This window comes from Carassius gibelio, chromosome B5 (assembly GCF_023724105.1).
Source record: "Carassius gibelio isolate Cgi1373 ecotype wild population from Czech Republic chromosome B5, carGib1.2-hapl.c, whole genome shotgun sequence".
NCBI lineage: Eukaryota > Metazoa > Chordata > Actinopteri > Cypriniformes > Cyprinidae > Carassius > Carassius gibelio.
In genome coordinates, this window is record NC_068400.1 from 22,130,758 (window position 1) to 22,156,335 (window position 25,578).

Below are 25,578 nucleotides of genomic sequence, written 5' to 3' on the forward strand. Positions count from 1 at the left end.
AAAATTATTATATTCAGTGGCTTCTCCTAGTTTTCTTAGAGATATTTAGTGCCAGTTTAATAGGAAGTGACGTTTTTGTTCTCTTTGAATCATTGGATGGAAACGGTGCTTTATTCGCAAATGTTTTATGCGATATTCCAGTTTTGCGCATAAGTAAAATTTGCATCTTTGTATGAAAACATAGCTAGTGAGATGAGGTTCAGAGACGGTGATGTTTCAAGCTACAAACTGTCCACACACCCTCAGGGCAAATCATGAAGTGCTGCTGTTATATATATATATTTATATATATAAAAAAAAAGTTCTTCTCACACTCATACAGGTTCCACTATCCAGCTTTGCTGGAGCATGAGGGTTGTGTCCAGTCCTCAGGGAGCTGATGGATGAGATGTGATGGATGAGACCCCTCATGCTCACAGCTTCCCTGTAGCTACAACACTGCGACTGCAGCACAGCCTCTTACACTTAACTTTCATTTCTTTGCTTTTTCATCTTTACCAGCTTCTTTTGAGGGGTACGTAGACTTGCCTAAGAGGTTTCTCACTGTGACACAAATGAATTTTGCAATTAAAAGGGCATATAGGAAATATTATGATCATTGTTATTCAGCGTCTCGTGTTGTGGGGCCCTGAAAAATGTAATCATACCAATTGAAGGTGGAAAGATTAGCGGAATAAATTTATTTCATTTTTGTAATTATAACGCATAAAAATGCTTTAATTTCCTGCACAGAAGATGAAAGTGGTTATTTTCTTCGTTTCTTTTTCCCTGATAGAAGTGAGTGTTTGCACATGTATCCAAACAATTCAGTCCTTATTTGCATATTTCTGTGCATGTTTACGTTATACATTTGAAGTCAACTTGAAAAAGCTTTCGCAATTCATTTTGCTTCTTTAGTGTGAGGTATTAACAAATGAAATATTATTAAAGGAGAATAGGAAACTAATTAGATCTTGAAAAGTGGTCTGTAAGTGACTTGTGGCTGGAGGGGAGAGCTTGGTTTGGGGCTACACAAACATCTTTAGTTACCTATGCCATTGTGGAAATGTCAGTCTTGATTATTTTATTCCATGATCTTATTGTCAAATAATGGGATAAAATGAGTGATTGTTTGAGTGATATTAAAATGTTAGCCGAGGGCACATTTGTTAACTACTACACCACAGATTAAAAGAAATATAATTCACAGTCCACCACACTGTGTTTTTACACTGTTTTTATGTTAGGTGAATAGAGTCAACAAGGCTGCAGCAGGTGATGGCTGTGTGAAACCACTGTTAAATAGCTCTTTACATCAAACAGTATTAAACTCTGAGGCAGTGCTTTCAAAACACTCTGATCCAACCCCAGAATTTGATTCTTCACCTTTACCTGTAAAAGCACATTATCACCTTGGCTCATGAACCTCTTACACACTTGAACTAAATCTATGCTCTTAACATAGAAGCTTTCATAGCAAAGAAATGGTTAGAATAACAACTGGTAGCAAATGAATGTTGCCCTAGATATGGATGTCTGCTCACTTTAATATATTTACACCAATAGATGATCACACGGTGCTGCTGATCTCTGCCTCCCCGAGGCATGGCAAGCGTTCCTTTACATAGATTTTTGTCAATGCAATGGTACTGTAAATAGACATTATAAAATATATATTTTTCCCAGTACTTTCGTAGCTTTGCCTGCCAAAACGGTGATATGCCATGTAAAGACCCCTGGGGCATTCCCCATATCTCTCCTTATGTTAGTGTGTATTCAAGTATTCACCTGTAAAATATGGAGAAAGAAAAGTGCAGTAATCCTATGTGGACATAATATTATTCCAATCTTTTCTGCAAGCACTTCAAGCTAAAGGTGTATTACACTATCAGTTTAATTTACAGCATTTTTGATGCTTGTTGGCCTTAAGGTTGATATATTACATTTGAATTTCCCATATAATTTTATTTATTAATGTATTTACTTAATTACTTACTTATCCAAGTCTTTCAAACTTAAAATACAAAAACCCATCATAAAAAAAAAACATATTAGTATATATTACAACCATGAGATTCTAAGCAAACTGTGAAATGCTGAATTTATACTGTAATGAAATAAGCCATTTTATTTCAAACTTATTTAAATAGTTATTTTTACCTTTTTTGGTTCAGAAAAATGATGATATTTAAAGAAACACTGGTGTGTGTTTATGTGTGTTACGTAGTTGTTAAATGTATTCCGACTTCATATATGAATCATGCGTTTCATCTTTGTCTTGTGCAGTTCAGAGTGGGAGAATCTTAGAAAACATATTTGTACATCACTGCAGTCTATCTCAGCCAACAAGCCCTGCTGAGAATTTTTTTTTTTCCTCAGCGCTTGTTTTATTTTAGTGCTTTCTCTCTTTCTTTGTCTGGGATGATACAACAGACTCACAACAAGCATGAAGCCTATGACAGCTCAAACCGCTGTGTGTGTGTGTGTGCTTGTGTGTATGTGTGTATGTGAAGCACTCGCTTCTCCATGGCTGGGCGCCACAGCAACTGAGGCCACTCCGTGAGGCTGGTTTAAATGAGTGGGAGAATCTTAGTGTGGCCTTGTTATGGGGCGCCTCCATGCCAACTGAGCTACAGTCGCTCTGGCTTTTACGGCTGGCCTCCGCTCATCTTTAATGGCTGTTTAGTGCTTCGTCCCTCACTGAGCCCTCTTCTTAAGAGGGCCACTTTCTTTTTTAAATAAAGTAATTTGAGTCCAAAGATCTTGAAGATTTGCTTTAGGAAGAGAAAGATAAACTGGTCATTTAAGCAGGACTTCAGGGTGCTCACAGAACAGAGGTAGAGTTGGGCGCTTTGTCATAATAACATTAATCTGTTCTCATCTAATTTCTCCTAAATAACAATTTAAAAAATGTATGTGGTATTATATTTATGATCTATCATCTTTAGGTCAGGACTTTATGCTGTTTATGTCTTTTTGGCAGCTGTTTATAATTATAGCAGTTCACTATCTAGTTTGTAACTTGTTCTCTGTCTAGTTTGAAACTTAACTAGCTAATTTCACCTATTCTGTCTATCTGTCTGTCTTTCTGTCTAGCTAGCTGTAGCTTGTATCTATCTATCTATCTATCTATCTGTGTATCTATCTATCTGTGTATCTATCTATCTGTGTATCTATCTATCTATTAGGGGTGTAACGGTTCACAAAATTCACGGTTCGGTTCGATACGATACACTGATGTCACGGTTCGGTTCGGTTCGGTTCGGTTCGATACGTTTTAGATACAGCAAAATGTAAAAACATCTCAACTTTTCAGAATGCCGCAAGCGCACCGCGGGTCATGTGACAAGAACCAACCAATCAGCTTCATCCTTTCCCGTAACAACGTTGAGAGCTCAGCCAAGATGAAGGATCAGCTGATCATAGTTGTATATGGATTGCAATTTTGAAATAAATTTACTAGCAGAGCTACTGCAAGCGATTTTTAGAGCTGCAAATCCATTTATCCTTCGCTGAAATTTCCGCGTCTCATGGAGAGAGCACGTCATTGTTGCTTAGCAAAGACAGACGCCTCATGAGCGCTTCTGCCCGAGCGCTTTGGAAAGGAAACCACTCTCTTGCCATCACCATTATAGCTTAAAGGGAATCCAAAGTGCACCCAAACACCAGACCTGTTGGTTATTGGAGGATCTTCTCATTTCTAGTCTGTTAAACGCATTGGCTATTTTGCAACGAGCCTTCAGCGCGTACTGAGTGAGCGAGCGCCTGCTGAGTAGCCTAACATAAACATATAAGATGGTGTTTTTTTCTTCTTCGGGAGTGTCAGGGGCGTTGCCTGTTACGTTGTTTGGGTTATTGGGCTACCTTGTTGAACGCATATCATTATATTTCTCTCTCTCTCTTTTTTTTTTTTTTTTTCAAATATAATTAAATACTCCAACGAACCGTTCGGTATACATAATGCGTACCGCGTACCGAACCGAAAGCGTCGTACCGAACGGTTCAATACGAATACGCGTATCGTTACACCCCTACTATCTATCTATCTATCTATCTATCTATCTATCTATCTATCTATCTATCTATCTATCTATCTATCTATCTGTCTATCTTTATGAAATGTATGTCTTTTTTTTAGTAAATAGTTGCGACGTAGCTAACCTTAGCTAGCTTGTTATATGATCTAGCTAACTATATGACTTGTCATCTGACACAAAGGGGTATAAACTATTTCTGACATGGTTGCATCATGTATTATTGTTTTTATTTTGAGTGAGCTTGAAACATGCATTAATAATCATAAATCTTATTCATGATGGATTATATTATGCACTGCTGTGATTTATATACAACTACATTTCTCACCAGAAAGCTACTTTAATGCCATATAAATTGTTTAATTGTCAAAACACAGTGACACATGATTTTCTTCTGCTGTCACATCCCATTTGTGATCATATTTTCAATAGCCAGACATCAGTAGCTTTATGGTGTCCAACAGTAAGAACGACTGCTTCGACCAATCCCTGTCTGTGTGATTGCACCTTAAGACTAATAGGTCTCCATTTTCTCTGAAAGCACAACTCCCTTTAGGTTGATCTTTTCCCAAACAGTAGGTAAGCCAAGCTCAACTTGTCCCCCTCTATCAAGTTCATGAGTAGGTTTCTGGACCTAAACCCTGTTTAGAGTGAGCAAGTAAGCTGATGAGAAAAGACAGACTTTGCCTCAGGAAAATAGCTTCTCGCTGGCCTTGTGCTCTTTCTCTTCCTCTCTGTGTGTAATGGATGGTCCTCGCCGGTTTCAGCCTCATGGTGTGCTGGGTGAGAGTGAACGCTGGGGTGAACCTCAGTATGGTAGTTACACAGTTACAGGGGTGTGTAGGAGTGTGTGTGAATGCGAAAAAGAAAGGTGGTAGATGTGAAGTGCTGGAACGAGCTTACCTTTGTACTCTTGGCAAAATATGCATGCAGGTGCATAAAGATATGCAAATGTTAAGTCTCAGAGTTTGGCTCCTACTGTATCAGTGGGTGCTCAGAACTGCAGCTGTTTCATTGTGTAACACTTAAGTTTGTCGTATCCACACATGAGCTTTTGTTTTATACGCACAATGAAGCATTACCATCCTTTCCAAATAGTATCAGTTTTGTTCTGTTTTAAAACTGCTGCTTTTAACTTGCAGATTATAATATTCACCCTTATAAATGTAAAAGTATTTATCTGCTCGATTAATTACGTCTGCCTTAATTAAGGTACTCAATTCTCCCCTGGACACATTATGTGAACTCAGTGACCTCTTCTATAGTCACTAAATAAAGCAACATTTTAGTAATTGCTTTTATTTAATCTTCATTTTAAGATTATTGCACTCTCTTACAAAAGGGTTGTGAGGCAGTACCATGGTGCAGTGTCATATGGTACATTATAATAAATTATACTTTTAGATTATATGTTCATACACCATGTTACAGAACCATTCAAAGGTTTGGGGTATGATTTTGAAAGAAGAAGCATTGATGGGTTGAAATTTGGATTAAAAAAGTAGTTCAGTAATATTTATAGTACCTGTCAGGATTCAGAGTTTGCAATCTCTTTGCTGACATCTTGAACTTGAGTCTTCTAAAATAAATAAAAAATTTCATCTTTTATTATCTAAAATACTTCTGGAGTAAAAATAACCCCAGCTGGCCAGCATTTAGAATGTTATTATGTTAATTAAAAAGGCCTTTTAAATCCAGCTTTGAAAAATTGAGTAAAATCACTCAATTCCCTTCATATTGGCATACATTATATTATAATTTGCTGGGTGCAAGGCATCATTTGTCTCTATGGAAACCTAGCTTGGCGCATTTGCCTCTACATTAATAAATCATTAGATTCATTTGACATAATGAGGAAAATGATTGAACAGCTGAAGGTTCCAGTGTTATTTGAGCCTTACCATCTTCATTCTGTCAGACAGGGGAATGCATGCTCGTGAAAATCAAACTGTGCCATCCGAAAAATCATTGTGGAAGTTTATAGCTGTTTTCATACCTTTATTTTTATGCAGCTGTGTTGTTTTGAAGTGTTAAAGTTAGTCACTTGCTTAATGTCAACATCAGGATCCGTATTGCATGAGCATAATTTTTTTGTGGTGGAAAACAATGCAATTTATGAGGGGGATCGTATGGTAAAACAGATAGTCCTTGAAATTCAGTTATGAGAATCCTTGCCACAGTCCCTGACCCCTAACACACACACACACACACACACACACACACACACACAATCCCCCAAAGCATAAATGCAAGCATACACACACACACAAAAAGAATTCTTTGTTCCATATGAGCAAACGCTGCTGTATAAAGCGACTGTCTTCAGAGCTTGTGAAAAGTAAATGTTGCCTCATCAGCTCTGTGTGGTAATCTGGTCTGATCCCTGGATGGAACGCAGATTTTAGATTACGGAAATGTTCTCTCTCACGTTTTCATCCGCCACTTGTCTTCCAGATTACTCCAGATCTACTTTTTCATTACTCCTTCCTTTTTATGTTTTCATCTTCAAAGAATATTCAGGTTTTATGTTAGTTAAACTCTGCCGACACAAATGTGACCCTGGACCACAAAAACCGCCTTTAAAGTTCTCCAAATGAAGTTCTTAGCAATGTACATTACTAATCAAAAACTAGCCTAAGTTTTGATATATTTATGGTAGGAAATTTACAAAATATCTTGGAATAATATGGGAAAAAATAGAATATGGAATATGATCTTTACTTAATATACTTATGATTTTTGGCATTAAAAAAAATCTATAATTTTGACCCATCCAATATATTGTTCACTATTGCTACAAATATTCCTACAGATATAACTTAAGACTGGTTTTGTGGTTTCTGCTTTATATCATCTTTTTATTTAAATGTGTCTCTCAGTATGATCACAAACAAATAAAGTGAGAGGTGCAGTTAAGGAGTGCCATGGATGACTGAATGTTTGTGTTAAAGCTGGGTCTTGAGCAAGCCGAAGAGTCAGAGTCTGTTAAACAGGCTGGATCTCACTAACATTTGAGACTCTTAGTGCTTTCACAGCCTTACAGTCCATGTAGTGAATGGTTTATGTGTCATTATTTAATGATGAGAAATCTTGATTTTTGTCACTGTGTCAGTCTCACAGCCAATCAGAGACCAAGAAGAAATATGTATGATAGTGTGTGTGGCAGAGTGTAAAATATTATGATGGACATCAAATGTGTGCTCAGTGTGTGTTCAACCAGCTGGAATTGCTGCAGTCTCTTTCAAAAAAAAAAAAAAAAAAAAAAAAAAAATTCTGTATAGGTAAAATGGTTCATTGATATATCAGATAATACCAGGTAATATAACTTTGTGTTATATACCAATAAAATGCCTCAGATAAAATATTTATAAGATCTCTCTTTTTTTCAGATTTTTTTTCAGATCAAAGATTAAAAATGTGATCTCTTTAATATCTTAGTTGTTTCATTTAGACAGTAACAACATTAAATGAAGAGTATACTTTTTGCTGATTGTTCCTGAGGAAAACACCCAGTAATTTCACATTTTACCTTTAGAGTTCCAGAAGAGACATGAATCATTTCTGTGCATAGATTTGCTAAAAGGGCAAAGTCTATACATTACTATACTTCATATACCTATATGTTTAATCTATATGTATACTGTATATTAACAGTTGTCTTATTTGTTAGCTTTTTCTTCTGTATGAATTTTAGGAGAAAACAGTTAATATACCATTGAAACATCAACATTAGGTTTACTGAGCTATCCTCTTAAGACCCCATAAAAAAGTGTTAGGAAAAGTTAGTTTTTTCAATGTCCTTACTTTTTTTAGATCATTTGAAATATATATATATATATATATATATATATATATATATATATATATATATATATATATATATATATATGTGTGTGTGTGTGCGTGTGTGTGTGTGTGTGTATGTGTGTGTGTGTATTGTTATGCTATGTCCTCAACTTCTTAAAAAAATTAAAAATAAAAAGACACAAATTAACATGCATATATGCAAAAACAATTTAATTTTTAAATCACCAATATATCTTTAGTTTTCAAGATATTCGTTTAAAAAGGATTCTCAACTATGTTGTAAATAAGTGTAATAATGGGAGTAATAATTGACAAGATTTTCATAATAATATATAATATTTCAAAGAATATTAGATTTGTTTCACTGTTTATTTGTTATGTCTCCCAAAATGCGTAATAAACATGCTTTTAGTCCCGGTGTCCTCATATAAGGACATGTATGAAATCAACGTCCTGTTTCTTAACAGAAATTCATATTTTGATTTGAAACCCCATAACATTTTCCTGAGATGTTGATTTATGGCCCACAATAAAAAAAAAAAAAAAAAGACAAATTTAAATGATAATTTCAAAATATTATAATATTTCCACAAGAGTGTCACTAAATTAATTACAGACATTTTTGAAGACCAAGGAGATGGAGTGGTCATGGTGAAACATCAAATCATTTGGTATTTCTGAAAAGCCCTGAATGTGATCTGTACAGGACATCCAGACTCAAATACTTTGGCATGTACAGTTTCAGAAAAATTCAGAAAAATATAATTCCTCCTCATATGAGGCCACAGGGTCTTAAGAATAAAACCGCAACCTCTGAGCAATAAAATGTTCCTGTAAGCATACACAATGTCCACATGAGTTCAGATAACAGTGGTGCAGAGTCATCACTGCATCATTGCTGTGGGCTGATTAGACCAGAGCTACCGAGAAACAACAACGACAAAAAAAACATAACCAGAGACAACAGCAGCGGAGAGAATGTTTGTGTATATGTATGTGGGTGCGCATGCATTTGTGCACATTGCCATGCGTTTGTGCATCCATACGTGAAAGCAAACGAGAGGAGGGACAAAATGAGAAGTCAGGAACTGATGCACAGCGGTTTAAGCAGTGCCAGGGGAAGAAGATTAGGATAGAGGTGACCATAAGGACAGCTCAGTATATTAAACAGAAGAACGGGCATGTGGTGGAGAGCCAAAGATCAAAGAGGGGGGTAGTCTTTGAGTCTGCTCAATTGCATACTTGTTTTGTTTCCTTATATAATTTCTCTTTCTTTGTGGCATATATTCCTGGACTAACAAAACATTGTGTGATTGCAATGATGAAACCATGACTTAAAGTGACAGCTTAGCTCTGAAAATAGTTGCTGAAAACAATGCACTGTCTATTGAGCATTTTAACACAACACAGGCGTGCTAAATGGAGACAGCACAATTATTCTGCCTCCTAAGATACTCAGCTTTGACCAAATTAGACAGTGTTTATAAATATTTTCAGTTCTTCAGTTCCATTCAATTGTGAAAATAATGTGAAACAAACTTTCTTTTTTTTTAAGAATGATTGTGTGTGTAGTGTTACATGGTTTTTAGAACAATTTAGCTGCCTATTTACAATTTGAAATCATTTGTGAGTGTCCAATATGCTTGGGGTGAGAACTTAGGCAATATGAGTTTGAATCCAGCTTGCAACACACCCAACTTTTCATTATAAGCTGTCTCTTTCTTTACTTTAACAATGAATAAAAGTGGCAAAAGGCCAAAATGTGTTGTCTTCTGGTAGAGTTCCCTCCTGTGGTGCAGAGTGGAGGAATGTGGACTGAAGATTTTCAAAAAATCCATCTGTGAGACAATAAATATTGTGCTTATAGAAATTCATGGTTCATAGAAGTTAGGTTTGCTGCACCACACCAAATACAGGAGAAAGGAACAGATGTCCCGTTTCTCCCAGGACAGTCCTGTACATTAAATGCTTTTCATGTGTCCCAGCTCATACGGGATGGTATCTGGAAGAAAATGGGACATCTGGTTGTCCTAAGAGAACAAACAGAAAACGACTCCCCAATGTAACACATATTACTTCAACTAGAGTGTTTCATTTATAGATCTGTCTTAACAAGAACCTATTTAAGTGGACTCCATCATAAAGCTGGTCCACAAAGAGCTTGTAACACTCCAGGCATTGCAAAGTGAAAGATACATGCAAAGAGCCTTTCCAAGCACCTCTACAAGGAAAGAAAGACTTGATTATCGAGATGAGGCACCAGCAAAGCCTAGTGAAAGTTTCATAGAGCATCTGTGCAGTAAGAAGTGATTTATTTAAGAGGAAAAGCATGTACGAGTGAAAAAATACACAAGAACGTGTGGGAGAGATGGAAGGTAGAAAGAGACTGGGCAAGGGTGGGTGGTGAAAGATAGTGGTCTGAATGTAATAACTATTGATGTGTGGTAAGAAGTGGAATGGAAAGAGAGACAGCGAGCGAGAGATATGCCTGCTCTCGCAGTCGAGATGTGCCATTTTGTTGCATTTGTCATGAGGAGTTAATGAGAAAAGGCTCTTGTGTTGAAGCTGTATAAACACACACCTCAGCTGGTTTGACATCCTGACATAGAAGTCTGATTCGTTTGGCAAGCGATTTATGAATGTTATTTTCACATGCAAATGAATATTTGCAACAAATGTACATTTTTACAGTTATACTGTAATGTGCTTATGAGATGGGTCAATGATGGTATTAAAAAAAAAGTAGTTCATACATAACATTTTGTATGATGATCATAATTTCTGAATAAATTCTACATCTACATTAAATCTAACCAATAGTGTTAACAAAAGCAAACATGAGATGAAAACCCAATATGCTGAAGCGATCATGGCATTTTAGTTTGCTTTTAAGAATCTCTGAGATCTTTTATTGTTACTCATGCTCTAGATCGCAAGTACAGTGCAGCACCAGGTGAGCTACCGAGCAAGTTTACTATGTTAGAAAAGCCATACATATGGAGCTTGTTATGTGATGTAAAACAGTTTACATATCATGTTTTATGGTAAAAGTATTTTGAGGTCATACAAAAAACTAGTCTATGAGTCTATGTTGGTTTTATTATTATTTCTTAGGAAAATACATTTTTAAACAAAACTACTTCACTGCTTAGTAATATTGAAATTAAATTAATGAATGCATTTTGGCTTTTTTTATCCAAAGCGGCTTACAGTACATTCAGGCTATCAACTTTTACCTATCATGTGTTGCCGGGGAATCGAACCCCCAACCTTGCGCTTGATATTAATATTTAATATTTGCATGCCAAAGTTGCTAAATTTCCCTTGGTGTGATTCCCACAAAACCTAATGAGATAATTATTCAGTTTTTGTTTAAAAATAATTAAAGGTTTTAACTTTTAAATTACATTATAAGAACTTTTTCGATTTTTTTTAAATTATGAAACCTGTTATTTGCCATTGGCCGAGATACGTTTTTTGCTGTCAATAAAATGTTCTCAGAAGTCAAAGCTGCTCGTTCACCCACTCTTTGTCTTCCTCTGTCCTCTGTTGCTTTTTCGTCTGTCCTGTTACAGTTCACGCTCTTATTGTCTTTGACACTGATTCAATTTTGAAAAAAATAAAATAAAAAATGGGAAGAGAGTGAATGGAAAGAAGCGAGAGAGTGGTATTTTGCTGCATTTGTCATGAGGAGTTAATTAGAAAAGGCTCTTGTGCTAGTTTTGTCACCACACCATAGAGGCTTGATCCACTTGAAATGCTCAAGTGGCAATAAGATGTATGAGTGTTTTTCTGTGCAGTCCTTGCCAGAATTACATTTTCAAATTCCACGTTACACTTTTTTTCCACTCTTTACACCTTTATTTTCATCTTTCTCTCTCATTCAGACACTCTTTCAGAGTATGCGTTCTAAACCCCTGTGGCAAACATAACTGCAAATTTGGCACGTTCATGCACATTAGATTTGTGGCAAACAGTTTGCCTGATTTATTTCATACTAACTTCTGGTTTACCTTAAACGTTTTTAACGTCACAAGCTCACACTCCTTATTAAGCTATTAAAATGTCTATTGTAATTATGAGAGATAAGGTTTTGTTTCATAGAGTAGTCAGTACAGGGCTCTCAAAAGCCTTTTGGTCGCTATCTCTCGATTGTCTGTTGCTTTCTCATCTGTCCTCTTAAACTGCTGGTTCTCTCATTGTTTTTGACACTGATTCGGTGTTGAAAAAGAAACTGATATTTGGTTGAACTTCAGAAGCACTCGGCCTGACATTTATAAGGGCTGAAAGGAGGGAAGCTTGCAGATGAATATGTTTGCAAATGTAGATAAAAAATCTCTTAGAACTCACATAAAACTCAGATCTGATTTGTACTTAATCCCAGTGTGCGGCCTCCTGTGGTTTCCACTGCCGTCAGATCTATCCCAGCATGCCATGCATCCAGACAAATCTGACTATAACACTAGAGTTGTGTCCCAGATCATCTACATCCACACTAAAAGTGAGTGATTTAGTGAAGATTCGGAAAGTACTCATGAGTGTGTGGTATGGCACTACGCCAGCATTTATGTAATAACATGCCATAAAATTGATATCACAGGCTCGATGCTTCATAATATTTTAGTCATAGGGTGAACAGATATCCAGTTTTTCATTAAAAAATGTCCCTGTTTTGACTTCTTACTGCAGTCTCCTATTGCTTTTGGTTAGATGATATTGCAGAAATGGCATTTCTTTGCTGATGCAAGTTACTGATACTTTCCATCTCTCTCAGCAAATCAGCTTGCAATACATTTGGTTGCCATAACAATAACATGCTCACTGCTGCTCTCTGCAGTCATCTGAGTGTAAGCAACATTAGCAGGGAAGCCAAGCTGAGGAAGTGCCCAAACAAAAAGCTTTGAACATTTTGTTGAATTAGATTTTATGGTTTGGATTCTCATTTTCTGAATCTGTTATTATTATTGTTGTTGTTGGCCAAGCACCGAAGAAATGTATGTAGGTTACAATGTGATATGGAATCAGGCCTGACAGTCCTTGCCACTTTCAGAAAGAAAGAATGTTTATGGATAAACACAAAGTAGGCTTTTAAAATGATTAGGATTATTTTCAGGTATTTCTCTTAAAAAAATTAATTTAATTGATTATAATTTTTTTTATGACTTCCCCAGCTGTATAGACTAGTTGCATAGACTGTGCAAACAGTTGTACAGATTTGCTCTTCCCTTTGCAGAAAGACTTTTATTTCCCACTCTTTAAACATCTACAGTATATATGACCCTGGATCACAAAACCATAAGGGTGAATTTTTTTGAAATTGAGATCTATACATCATCTGAAATTTGAATAAATAAGCTTTACATTGATGAATGGTTTGTTAGGATCGGATAATATATATATATATATATATATATATATATATATATATATATATATATATATATATATATATATATTGTGACGAGTCAGCTGCCTCCTCCCTGATTGTCACCGGCACCCCGTCCTAAATCGCCGCCCTTCACCAGGCTCCCGACTGGAGTGGGTGTGTGAGAGGAGGGGCGCTGGACGAGTCAGGGCTGGCGGCGTGTGATGGGGCACACCTGATGTGAATGGAGCCTCATCCCCGCCGCTGTTTAAAAGCCCAACGCGCCTCTCCTCGGGAGACCGGTCTCTTCCCCGTGCATGCACACTGGTGTCCTCGTGGGTCCAGGAAGGGTGCGTTGAGGGACTCCCGCGCCACAAGAGACGTGAGCAGCCGGACCCGCGATCCGGAGGAGAACCGCACCCGTTTACACGGCCGACGGGCCAGGATGCCGGGCCGTCCATCCCCTACCAGCGCCGCGGCCGACGAGAGAGATGCGGCCGCTAGAGGAAGCCGCCGCCCCTCGCGCCCCGGACCAAGGAGGGGAGCGCGTGCGGCCGCCGGACTCCGCCCCTTACCTGGACCCTTCCTCCATGAACACTGCCCGACCCACACGAACCCCGCAGCACAACGAGGACACCAGATTCCCTGTTATTTTGGACACTTTCCCCTTTTGGCCACTTTTATTCCCTGTGTTTTATGATTTCTGTTAATAAAAGCCTCTCCGAGGCCTGACGCCACGCCCACTGTGTCTGTCTTGTGCTCCTCCCGTGACACTGGTGGAGAATGCGGGCAGGCGGAGCCTAGACAGCGCAGTTGGGAAACGTCTGGTGACGTCACTCCCTCTCGCTTGCAAACGTTCGTGAGAACCCAGACTGGGACGGAGGAAAACTGGGGACAGCCTCCCAGCCACACAAGGGGTAAGTGACTTTTCCATTGTCATTTTACCCTTTGGTTGGTTGAGGCTGTCACTAAAACCCGGTTTCTCTGTCCCTGTTCTGGTGCGCTGCGAGAGGGAGGACCGCCCGGAGAGGAATCCCCGCCCACTCCGACCGTTTGGAGTCTGGTTGAGGATGGTAGCACTCCCGTGTGGGTGGCGCTCTGGGGACGGGGATGTCGCTTGGGAGGGGGAATGTGACGAGTCAGCTGCCTCCTCCCTGATTGTCACCGGCACCCCGTCCTAAATCGCCGCCCTTCACCAGGCTCCCGACTGGAGTGGGTGTGTGAGAGGAGGGGCGCTGGACGAGTCAGGGCTGGCGGCGTGTGATGGGGCACACCTGATGTGAATGGAGCCTCATCCCCGCCGCTGTTTAAAAGCCCAACGCGCCTCTCCTCGGGAGACCGGTCTCTTCCCCGTGCATGCACACTGGTGTCCTCGTGGGTCCAGGAAGGGTGCGTTGAGGGACTCCCGCGCCACAAGAGACGTGAGCAGCCGGACCCGCGATCCGGAGGAGAACCGCACCCGTTTACACGGCCGACGGGCCAGGATGCCGGGCCGTCCATCCCCTACCAGCGCCGCGGCCGACGAGAGAGATGCGGCCGCTAGAGGAAGCCGCCGCCCCTCGCGCCCCGGACCAAGGAGGGGAGCGCGTGCGGCCGCCGGACTCCGCCCCTTACCTGGACCCTTCCTCCATGAACACTGCCCGACCCACACGAACCCCGCAGCACAACGAGGACACCAGATTCCCTGTTATTTTGGACACTTTCCCCTTTTGGCCACTTTTATTCCCTGTGTTTTATGATTTCTGTTAATAAAAGCCTCTCCGAGGCCTGACGCCACGCCCACTGTGTCTGTCTTGTGCTCCTCCCGTGACAATATATATATATATAGAACTATTAATAAGATAATTGCCTTTAAAGTTGTCCAAATGAAGTGCTTACCAATGAATATTACTAATCAAAAATTAAGTTTTATTATATTTAACGCAGAAAAATTTACAAAATATCTTCATGGAACTTGATCTTTCATTAATATCCAAATGATTTTTGGCATAAAAGAAAAATCAATAATTTTGACCCATACAATGTATTTTTGGCTTTTGCTACAAATATACCCCCAGTCACTTAAGAGTGGTTTTGTGGTCCAGGGTCACATATATGATTCATGAAGTTACATATCACGGTTTTGAAGTGACCGACGAAATGTCAGCTGCCTGGTGAGAGTTGGCTGAGGGTACGAGGGTGATTTTCCTGTTCTTTGCAGCAGTTGGCAGGACTGAGTTCCGCTTGCCTTATCAAATAAATTGGAGAGCTGCTTTTTTCCCCCTGTTGCCTCGGCAGAAAAGGTTTTGGCTCACCCGAGGGTCTTCTGCTCATGCCTGCTACTGATGGGAAAACTACTTAGAATAATTGTGTTCCAGGCAGGAGGATTGCAAACCACCGCATGGCTCTCGCTCTCTCTCTTCTTCATTGTTCCTCAGTCTCTCTCTCTCTCCCTGTATTGTTCTGGCTCATTCTCTTTTTTCTCGGTCTTTCTCTCTGCATCGAAAACACAGGACCTTCCCAGCTTTCAGCAGGAAGAGAGGAGAGGGGGCTGCTCGAGTCTCTGCATCACACTTGTATCAAGGCTATGTAGTAAATTACTATGTAGTAATGTGGTGACGTTATTTTAAATAATTGATAGTTTATCGATTATATTTTTTGCATTAGTTTGAGTACATTCAGTACATTTCCACATTATAATTAAGTGAAATCAATAATCAATCAGTATATTAAGTTAAAATATATGAAATATATAAAAAGTTACTATGATTTATGGTAGTTTTTGTTGAACTGCGGTATACTATATTTCATTTATGCAGATTTTAATAAAAATGGCTTTAAAAGTGACTTTAATCACTATATTACAATGATTGTGGTAATTATTTTTAATTAAAATCTGAATAGATTTATTTCAGTATTCAACAGTCCTCAATATAATATATTTTATTTCATATGTATTTCATAATATAGTTGATTTGTACAGTAACGTTCAAAAGTCTGTGGTCGGTACGATGATTTTTTTATGGTTTTGAAAGACTCTTAGGCCCATCAAGTCTGCGTTTATTTGATCGAAAAACAAAACAAAAACAACAACCAATAAAAACAGTATTAGCATAAATTTTGTCACCTATACAATACCTGTTTAGTATTTGAAAATATATCTAAAATGTAATTTTCTAAATTTTAATTAATTTAGTCTTCATTGTTACACAATCCTTTAGACTGCATTTCTTTGAAATATATCAATTTTTTTTTTAGCAATGTAAAAGTCAGTTTATGAATTACAGTTTAAAATATATAATTGACTGACCCCGAACTTTTAAATGGTATTGTTTATATGTTGTTCTATATTTTTGTTAGATTCACCAAAAAAAAAAAAAAAAAAAAAAAAACAGACTACATGCATTTTTATACTGTCATAAAGAATATGAATGGTGTCACATCCCCTTCATATTTTTTTCAGCCGTAGCATTTTCAAATTGCCTCAGCATTTTTATTTGATATGACGGAAGTCAAATAGATTGAGTAGATATGATCTCATTCTGAATGCCCTGTGTTGCTAAGTTAAATGGTGAACCAATTTTGCTCTGAATATCCGCTTTTCCTTCTTTGATGAATTGTCATCTTTGTGCAAATCCTCACTGGCAGGTTCAGCCCTGTCTCACTCAGTTCTAAATCTTCTTCCGAAGTGACAGAGAAACGCCATAATTCCTTTCCTCTCGGTGCCAGCGTACCCTCTTTCTGTCTCTCTCTCTCTCTCACACACACATTGTCATTTTTCATTGTGCTTAGTTTAACAGTATTTTGAATAGTGGCAGATCTTAGTACACCGAATTGTGCAAAATAAACATCTGCCTCTATAGATCCTTCCTAGTCAATAGTACCAAACGATCAATCACACACAGAGAATGAGTCCGATCATGTGAGCTATTGATGTTAGTCTCAGATGGCCAGTCTAATTAGTTCAGTCTTGTGTGCGGGAGTAGATCTAATCAAAGCAGATATTTTTGAATGTTTATATATATCATGTATCAATAAACAAACATTTCTATGTATCAGTAAATAGATGCATAGATAGATCTACACCCAAATAGGCTCGGAGGCATTCTAGGGGAAGTATTGTACGTATGGAACACTTGTTATGGAACAGATATTCTGTTGGTGCTAAATGGAAGGCAGAACTCATGCAAATATATGGTCTAAAAATACTGATCCAAGACACAAATGGCCATTTTAAGGAAGGCGTCGGTGGAACTAATGCTGTCTGACATTGATAGCATCTTGATTTCATTGCAGTTCACAACAGCGATAAAACTGCAACATGATCTGTAGATGTTGGTGTTTTTAAGTAAAAAATTATTGTCTGTTTGGACAAGGAGGGTTTTTCACGTACATGTGCCACTTGAGGGTGAGGGTGTCATTTTAATATTTAAAGGAAAAGATCTAGTGACATGCACTAAACTTTGTGTGTTGTGACTTGGATGTGTTTGCCTGCAGACCTCCAGCGATCATTTATTCATGTCAAGTGGCCCTTTCTCTAGTGGAACTAATGGAAAGCCCTGGTTCTACAAATGGGTGGAAAAAAATCTTTGCCAGCCAGATTTAGACATTGAAGAGAGGGACAGATTTTGCAGTAATGCAGAGAAAGAGGGAGTGCGTGCCTAATGCCTTAGAGACATGCATCTGCTGACATTTCTCATCCTGCTTGTTTATGGGGGTTTTTTTACGGTAATTTTTATGGTAAGAGACTACGGGGAAGGCTAGAGTTATTCATCACTGCTTGTGTTTCACACTGTGCTATAGGCTACTTTAGTGTCTGGTCATTGTTCTAGATATAGAAAGTCAAACCATAGTTTCTGTTGTGTTGAACATATCTTAGATCAACCCTATAAGCTTAAGTGTTTTGTTTATGTACAGGCTGTCAAAGGGCACATTTCTGTAGAAACATCACTGTTTTCTCACCACAGAGGACACTTGGAGTTTTCTGAAGGGTGCAATGGCTACTGTTTCATAAAGCATGTACACATTTGATTTTCATCTGATTTTCAAAACATTATGAAATGTAATATTGTCAAATAAATAGCATACCATTTAAAATTTATGTTTTGTATTTTATTATTTTAAAATTGAATTTATTCATTTGATGGCACAGCTGAATTTTTAGCCATCAGTACTCCGGTCTTCAATATGAATCGATCTGAAATCACCGCAAACGATTTTACTTCCTTAATGTGGCATATTTCAGAGAATAAAATGGTATATAAAAAATAAAAAAAAAACACAGAGTTTCAGTACATGGTTTCATCTGAAGTTCAGTAGGTAATAAAAAGTGATCTGTTACACCTGTTTGTGCTAGGTTTGGATCTTGGAAATCTAAAAGTGAACTCTATTCAGAGGCAGAATATTTCGATGGCATATTACCAAAATGAAAAATGCATGCATATTACTGGCACATTGGCTGTTTCTTAGTACTTAAAGCACATATTCTGCATCCTTATCCAATACCTAAACTTAACAACTATCTTATTAACTATTAATAAGCAGTAATAAGGAGTTTATTGAAACACAAGTCAATAGTTAGTTAATAGTGAGAACTGGACCTTAAAATAAAGTGTAAGAGCTTTTTAAAAGCGTTTTAAGAGATGCATGCAACAATCTATCAGAGTAAGACTAGGAATATGATTGTGTGTTAATTTAAGTTTTTTGATTTCGTGTTGACTAAAGTGAACATGGTCTATATACCTAATGATGGCCTTACTGAAGGGAAGATATAAAGTTGGTCACATTAATTTTTTTTATTTTTATTTTTTATATATAGAGCAGACACTGTGGTCACTTGCTTTGTGTGTGTGTGTGGAGTCACTTACATACTAAATGTACTTTCAAGTGCTGATTCGTTTCTTTGAAAAAAATTCCAGATATTGAAATTGCTCATTTAGTAACATATGGCCTGAAGACGTAAGACATTTGTTAAATTTGACGGTTGAGTGTGGATTGCTGTTAATTAACGTGGACAATGCAAGGCTTTTAAGATAAAGTAATTCAGCGCTATGCTTAATAAATTGAATAATCTAATTGTTGCACGGTACTCTCTATCATCACACAAAATGATGAGGTTGCCTGCCAGTCATCTCCATTTCCAGTTTTTTGCTGTGTAAAGTGAAGAGCTACATCAAAAATCTGTGATTACTGCTCCTATCTAAAAGATATTGTGTTTGATTTGAAAATGAGACAGGCTTTGCTGTCAGACCTGCGTTTTTTCTTTATATTTATTATTTATAAAAGTGCAGTACAGCCTATGATCATCAATACTGTGCTTGATGGAGAGGCTGAGGGGGTAAGATAAGGCTCTGTTGACTGTGTTGTTGAAATGGGTGACTGAAACTTCTGCTGTTGGTCATGGTCTGCTCCTCAAAGCAGAGGCCGCCTTTTATCAGGTAAGTGCAATACGAAGCAGCAGTTCAAAGAGAAAGGCCTGAGTTTTTGAGGTTAACCTGTCTGAGGTTAATCCTGGAGACACTTTCTGCTATCAATGAATGTTTCGTCACGTTATGAGTGTTTGGTCAACCATTTAGTGTGGTTCCCGTAGGCTCTAAAGCACTGCAGAACAGCCGTCTTACAGAACTTTCTTGTAAAGTTCTTAGCTAGTTCTTAAATAAAAGCAATGATCAATGTGAGGCCATGCGTTACGGTGATTTTATCGCGGTTAAGGAAGTTTAGGCACTGCAGCACAGCCTGTTGATATTAAATAGTAGCAACATGAAAAAACACACCAGTGTTCAAATAAACACATTAATTAAAAATAATAATCACTGTAAACAATTATTTTGCGAATTGATATAGCGAATAAGCCTCATTAACTATTTTATTTAATTAGCTGAAGGCTGTTTAACATTCTAATTGTTTGTTGCAACTCAATACACAGAAATAAAATCATTTATTCATTCAGAATTTGAAAATGAAGAAACTGCAAGTGACACATTTAACTAAATGTGAAATTTTGAAGCTGAAATATATATATATATATATATATATATATATATATATATATATATATATATATATATATATATATATATATATATATATATATATATATATATATATATATATTTTTTTTTTTTTTTTTTTTTTTTTTTTTTTTTTTAAATGCCAATAATCTTTATTAATAATGTCCAAAAAATGTATAAAATATAATGTTGGTGTTAATATACACAATTGTGTATATGTACAGCTTCTTCATCAACTTTTACAAGCAGGATAAATAGTGTGTGAGAAACCTTGATATAATTCTAAACGTTTTTGTAATTTGATAGAGAACTAATTAAAACTGTAATACTTCAAGAAAATCTTGATATAATTCTAAACTTTTTTTGTAATTTGATAGAGAACTAATTAAAACTGCTGAAATCGTAATCTCCCTTTTTTAATGGTTTCTAAACTCTCTCCATTTTTTTCTGTTCTCACTTTCTTTTTCTCATCTTGTCTATTTATCACCTCACGTCTTGCATGTGTGCTATAGGATTTCTGTATAGCATGGCTGCATTGCAGCTGCATGGCTCTTTGCTGCAGCCAGACCTCAGAGTGGTTGATTTTCATTGGCAGATATCAGAGAGTAGGAACACAGATAGTTTTCAGTAATCCAGAGGCTAAAACATGTATGATCTACCATGCCTTGTGTCACTGCACCTGTTCAAGGTGTTAAGCAGTACATGTATGCTCACAGAACAGCAGTAGTTTCCATCTATTGAAACATAAGCTGCTGGAAACCCAGCACGACTGTGCTGTTTAATGTTATGGCTTCTGTGAGAGAGCGGGGGGTGTTCCACAGGGATTTTATCATCGAAATCTGGTTTTGGATCCGAGAAAAGGCTGATGTTTTTGAATTTTCATTCAAAAGTGAAATTCAGAGGTGAAATGGACTGTATGATGGATATAAGCTTTAGTGTGCATAAACAGATGCTCATAAGTTTTTGTTTATTTGTTTATTTTATTTAATTTTTTGGATGTACAGTCAGAGGTCATAATGAAGATGCAGACGCCATGTGTGCTATCTATGGGAAATAGGATTTGTTTTGCAGCACAGATTTATAGTCCTTCTATAAACATGTTTCTAAGTGGGGTTCATATAACATTAACCATATCTGCAAGTACTAAGCACGGATTTTATTTTATTTTATTTTGTTGTTGTTGTTGTTTTCCTTTGTTTTTGTTTTTTTGCAAGATAAGTCCATTCACATTTTGGTTTTGTATCATGCACTTTTCAGTAGCAAAAATAAAAACCGTAATTCACACCAACTTCACACCGAAGGCACACCATGAAAATTTGGTCCGATTTTTGCATGCAATTGACCAATTTTATGCAGACTAAAAAAAAAAAAAAAAAAAAAAGGCAAAGTTTTCTCACCCATTAAAATACATACAAACATACAAAACTTTGTTTTCCCTCAATAAACTCATAATTTCCTACTTGATAGTTAGTAAGGTACCTGTTAAGTTTAGGTACATGGGACAGGTTTAAGAGATCAAAAATTTGGTCATGCAGAATAAGGCATTAATATATGCTTTATAAGTACTAATAAACTGTCAATATGCTAGTAATATGCATGCCAATAATTGATCATGTAAATTGGTCCTTAAAATAAAGTGTTACCACTAAAACAGTGTTTTTAAGTATTGCAGTGTCCAATGTTCCAGGATCACCTTCTGAATCCTCAAATGCATAACTGTTTTGTTATTTGTTTTTACAGGGTGAAAGCAAAGAAAGGGGTGAACCTCCTTAGCACTAAGTCGAGGAGTAACCAGTGGAAGGTTGAATGGGATGTTCAATCCGGGGCCAAACACTCCATTGCAACCGTGGAAGCCAGCAAGATCAGTGGAGTCCCTGGGTAAGGCAGCTTCCCCACTTTTTGTACACTGATCTAGAAACAGCTTCCCCAGTGGAAAACTAAGCACTATGTAGTGAATGGCTGTATGGTTGCAGATCAGCAACAAAAACTTTCATGTTTGACTCCTAACATTCACCCACTCATCTGCTAAAATCATCAGTTAAAACCTTTGTTTAAGGATGTTTAATCGGAGAGGCTTACATTCAATGAAACCTTTTTACTAAAATTAATTAACACTTCCTGTGTATTCTTTCATGATAAATTATTATTGCAGGGCTTACATTAAAAGATCACTATTCAAAGTCACTATTCGAAACAAGAAAGAAAAGGAAACATAAAAGTCCTTTTGTAAACCCTAATTTGGAATTAATCCTATTGGAATCAAATAAAGTCGTCCAAATCAAATAACAAAAACTTGAATGAATAAAAAATGTCAAATGTATCTATAGGATAATATTTTCTTCATGGGGCTTCTTATTTGACCCTAATAATATTCTTGTAGGATTGATTCTAAATTATAATTCTAACTGATTTCTGACTTTAGAGAGTGAGAGACAGAGAAAGATATTATCGATCTGATTTTTGATTATATATATTTCTTTATAAACACAAATTAATTGACCTAGAAATAGATGCACATTTCTATAAATCTACAGCACGCACAGATAATCAACGCATCTAATTCACAATCAGTAATCACAGTAATCTATCCAATCGCCACGAGTGAAACACTATAAATAATCATAGCAGCCTTACCTTCATTCTCTCTAGTCTTTCAGCATCCCTCCATCAGCTACTCCTCACCGTTGACCCATTCCTGGGGGGGAAGCGCTCTGTGTTCAGGCCGATGCCGAGCTCAAAGTCCTCTCCCTGGGCTGCACAACGAATGCACATACTCTTCTTCTCTATACATTATTATCGGCAAAGTGAACTCGTGAATTGCCTTTTGTCCCGTAGGTCAAGACATGGTGATTGAGAGTCGACATAGAGATTATCTACAAGGTCATTTGAATTAAACATCATGCTGTTTTTTACATGTTTCTAAGCCTCTTAACCTTTTTACATTTAACTTATTTTTTTCCTCTGTATCAAGTGGACCCTGGCATGTAATTTTCTTTTTGTGTCAGACATGTGAAAAGTCCATGTCACTCACCTGCAACCCTACAATTTGACTGATACATGCTACCAGAGAAACTATACTTTTACAGGATTACCACCTGCCTTTCCTGGCATGCAGTGTATTCTGACAGCTGCCACAGTGAGCGTGTTTCATCAGGATGGAGCTTAAGTCAAGTAAAAAAAGAAAGGAAAAATTACACTACCAATTAAGACTATTGAGCCCAGCAAAAGACAATTTATAATATGACAGTAGAGAGAAGGTTTTCCAAAATTGTATTAATTTATTTAGTTTTTTAATTTTATTAATGATTGTCAGACCGAAATCTCTTATGGTACATACACAGTGCCTGTTGTTTGATTTAATATCCATAGCCTTGAAGCTGTAAAAAAGTAATACGATGTAGCATACTAAAGCTATTTAAAGCCATCTTCATTTGAGTGCAATTAGAGAATAGGAAATCCATTCTAATGGTTTAAATGGTTAGTACAAAAATAACCAGATTACTATCCAAATATTTTTTTCATCTTCACCAAGGCTGTATTTATTTGAAAAAAAAATCAAGGAAAAACACTAAAATGATTAAACATTATTAACATTTAAAATAAACGTAGGTAATACATTATTCCTGGGATTTTTCAGCAGTCATTACTCTAGTCTTCAATCTATGTTGTTTTGCGGCTCAAAAAGAATTTCCTATTATTAATCCAAATATGAAAAAAAAATTATATCAGTTTGCTACAGTGTTGTTACAAAAATGGTAGAACATGTTTTTTTTTTTTCAATCATTATATATATATCACCTCCTAACCAATGTATTGTACTGTCTGACACTCACACAAAATGATTCCTTTTATATGGAATTTAAATGGCAAAATTTGAACGTTTTGCTGTAAAACTTATCACAGTTTATTTATGTGCAGCACATTTCAGCAGCCTCTGACATTTTGTCAAGCGCCAATGTGACACCAGACTATAGAGAGGTGTTGCTTGTTATTTTTAATGCAAGTTTAAACAGCTTTGCACTTTTCACCACAACTAACAAAAATGCACTGCTTGTTTTGAGCCTATTTCACAGTTGAACCCATCTCTTTGTTTTGGAGAATATATGTCTAGATCTGGCTGGGGGCTTTTTGTATTGCAACAGAATAATGCCTGCATGAGCTTGTTGTCTAAGAAGATGAATACTTCTTAGCAAGTCGACGCCGTTTCCTTGTATAGATTTTCAGTTAACGCAGCTCGTTCTCAGACTGCAGTTCACTTCTTAGACTTGCAAATTTCTTTGCATACGCCACCCATATTCTTTCACCATCTATCTTTTCTGACGGTTTTAATGAGTGAGTCCACTGCTAGGAGCAAACGTTGCGCATTTGGTTTAGGGCTGGCCTTGGAGGCAAAGCCAGCATTATTTGTCAGTATAAGACAAGCCTCATCATTCCATTAGTGTATTTTCAATTAGTGATTCAGTTGCTGGCACACACTCGCCAATTCTTTCTCTCTTTGTGTTTCTGCACTCCAGAATTAAGCAAGCCTAAAATGACTCTAAATGCAGGGCGTTTTGAAAGCTGGCTCCTGTTCTAGCAATGCTTTAATGACTGATTGTTAGTAAAACTCTTCCCTGGCCTCTTCTCTTGTTGTGGTGAACAATCGATCCTCAGCAACGACTAAATAATTAAGGCAATATTAACTTTGTTAATGCAGTGTCCAGCGAACGGACATCAAGAAAGCAAACACGTTTGATACAGATTGATTCCCATTCGCCTTGAAATATTTCTGTCCAAACAAAAGGAAAAGTAATTAAACTTTTAGTGGGAAAGTCACACTTAATGGCTTTGTAGTTCTAATTAGCCACAAATTATCCCAACAACAATTAGTGACAAAACAGTATCTTCTAACAAAGGGGCAGTGCAGACCATAGATTTGGCCACTAGTGTAGTATAGTGTACACTAGAAGACTAAACCAAATACAGCATTTGTTTTCTAGCAGAGAATGCAAACGGCGTGTCAAAATGTTTTGCAGTGGCCTTAAAAACATAGCTGCACTCTTATTGTATTACAAAAGAAGATATAAAACAAGCACGCATCGCATGTATGGCATTTTCATTAAAAGAGATTTGTTAGGTTTTTTTTATTACAAAATCAAATATACTGTTAAAATTTAAGAGAAAAAAGACTTTGTGTTAATGTGAAAGTTTTAACCAGAAAAGATTTTTGAATTTGTTTAAAGCGTTTTATGCTCCAACAAGGGTGCATGTATCAAAAACTAAAAACAGTAATATGGTTAAATATTAACACCGTTTAAATATGTATTTTAATACATTTTAAAATGAAATGTATTCCTATGTTGAATTTGTTACTCCAGTCCAGTCCCGTTTCACATGATCCTTCAGAAATCATCCTCAATGC

The 25,578-nt window shown here is 37.0% G+C and overlaps 1 protein-coding gene across 2 annotated transcripts in view; it reads left to right on the forward strand.

The window, feature by feature from the left end:
* LOC127957257 (transmembrane protein 132E) overlaps window positions 1-25,578 on the forward strand; it is a 291,668-nt gene that overhangs the window by 228,738 nt on the left and 37,352 nt on the right. For both annotated transcript variants that reach the window (XM_052555712.1, XM_052555711.1), the window contains exon 3: window positions 21,918-22,055. In XM_052555712.1, coding sequence (XP_052411672.1) covers window positions 21,918-22,055 — 138 coding nt within the window. The remainder of the gene's footprint in view (window positions 1-21,917; window positions 22,056-25,578) is intronic.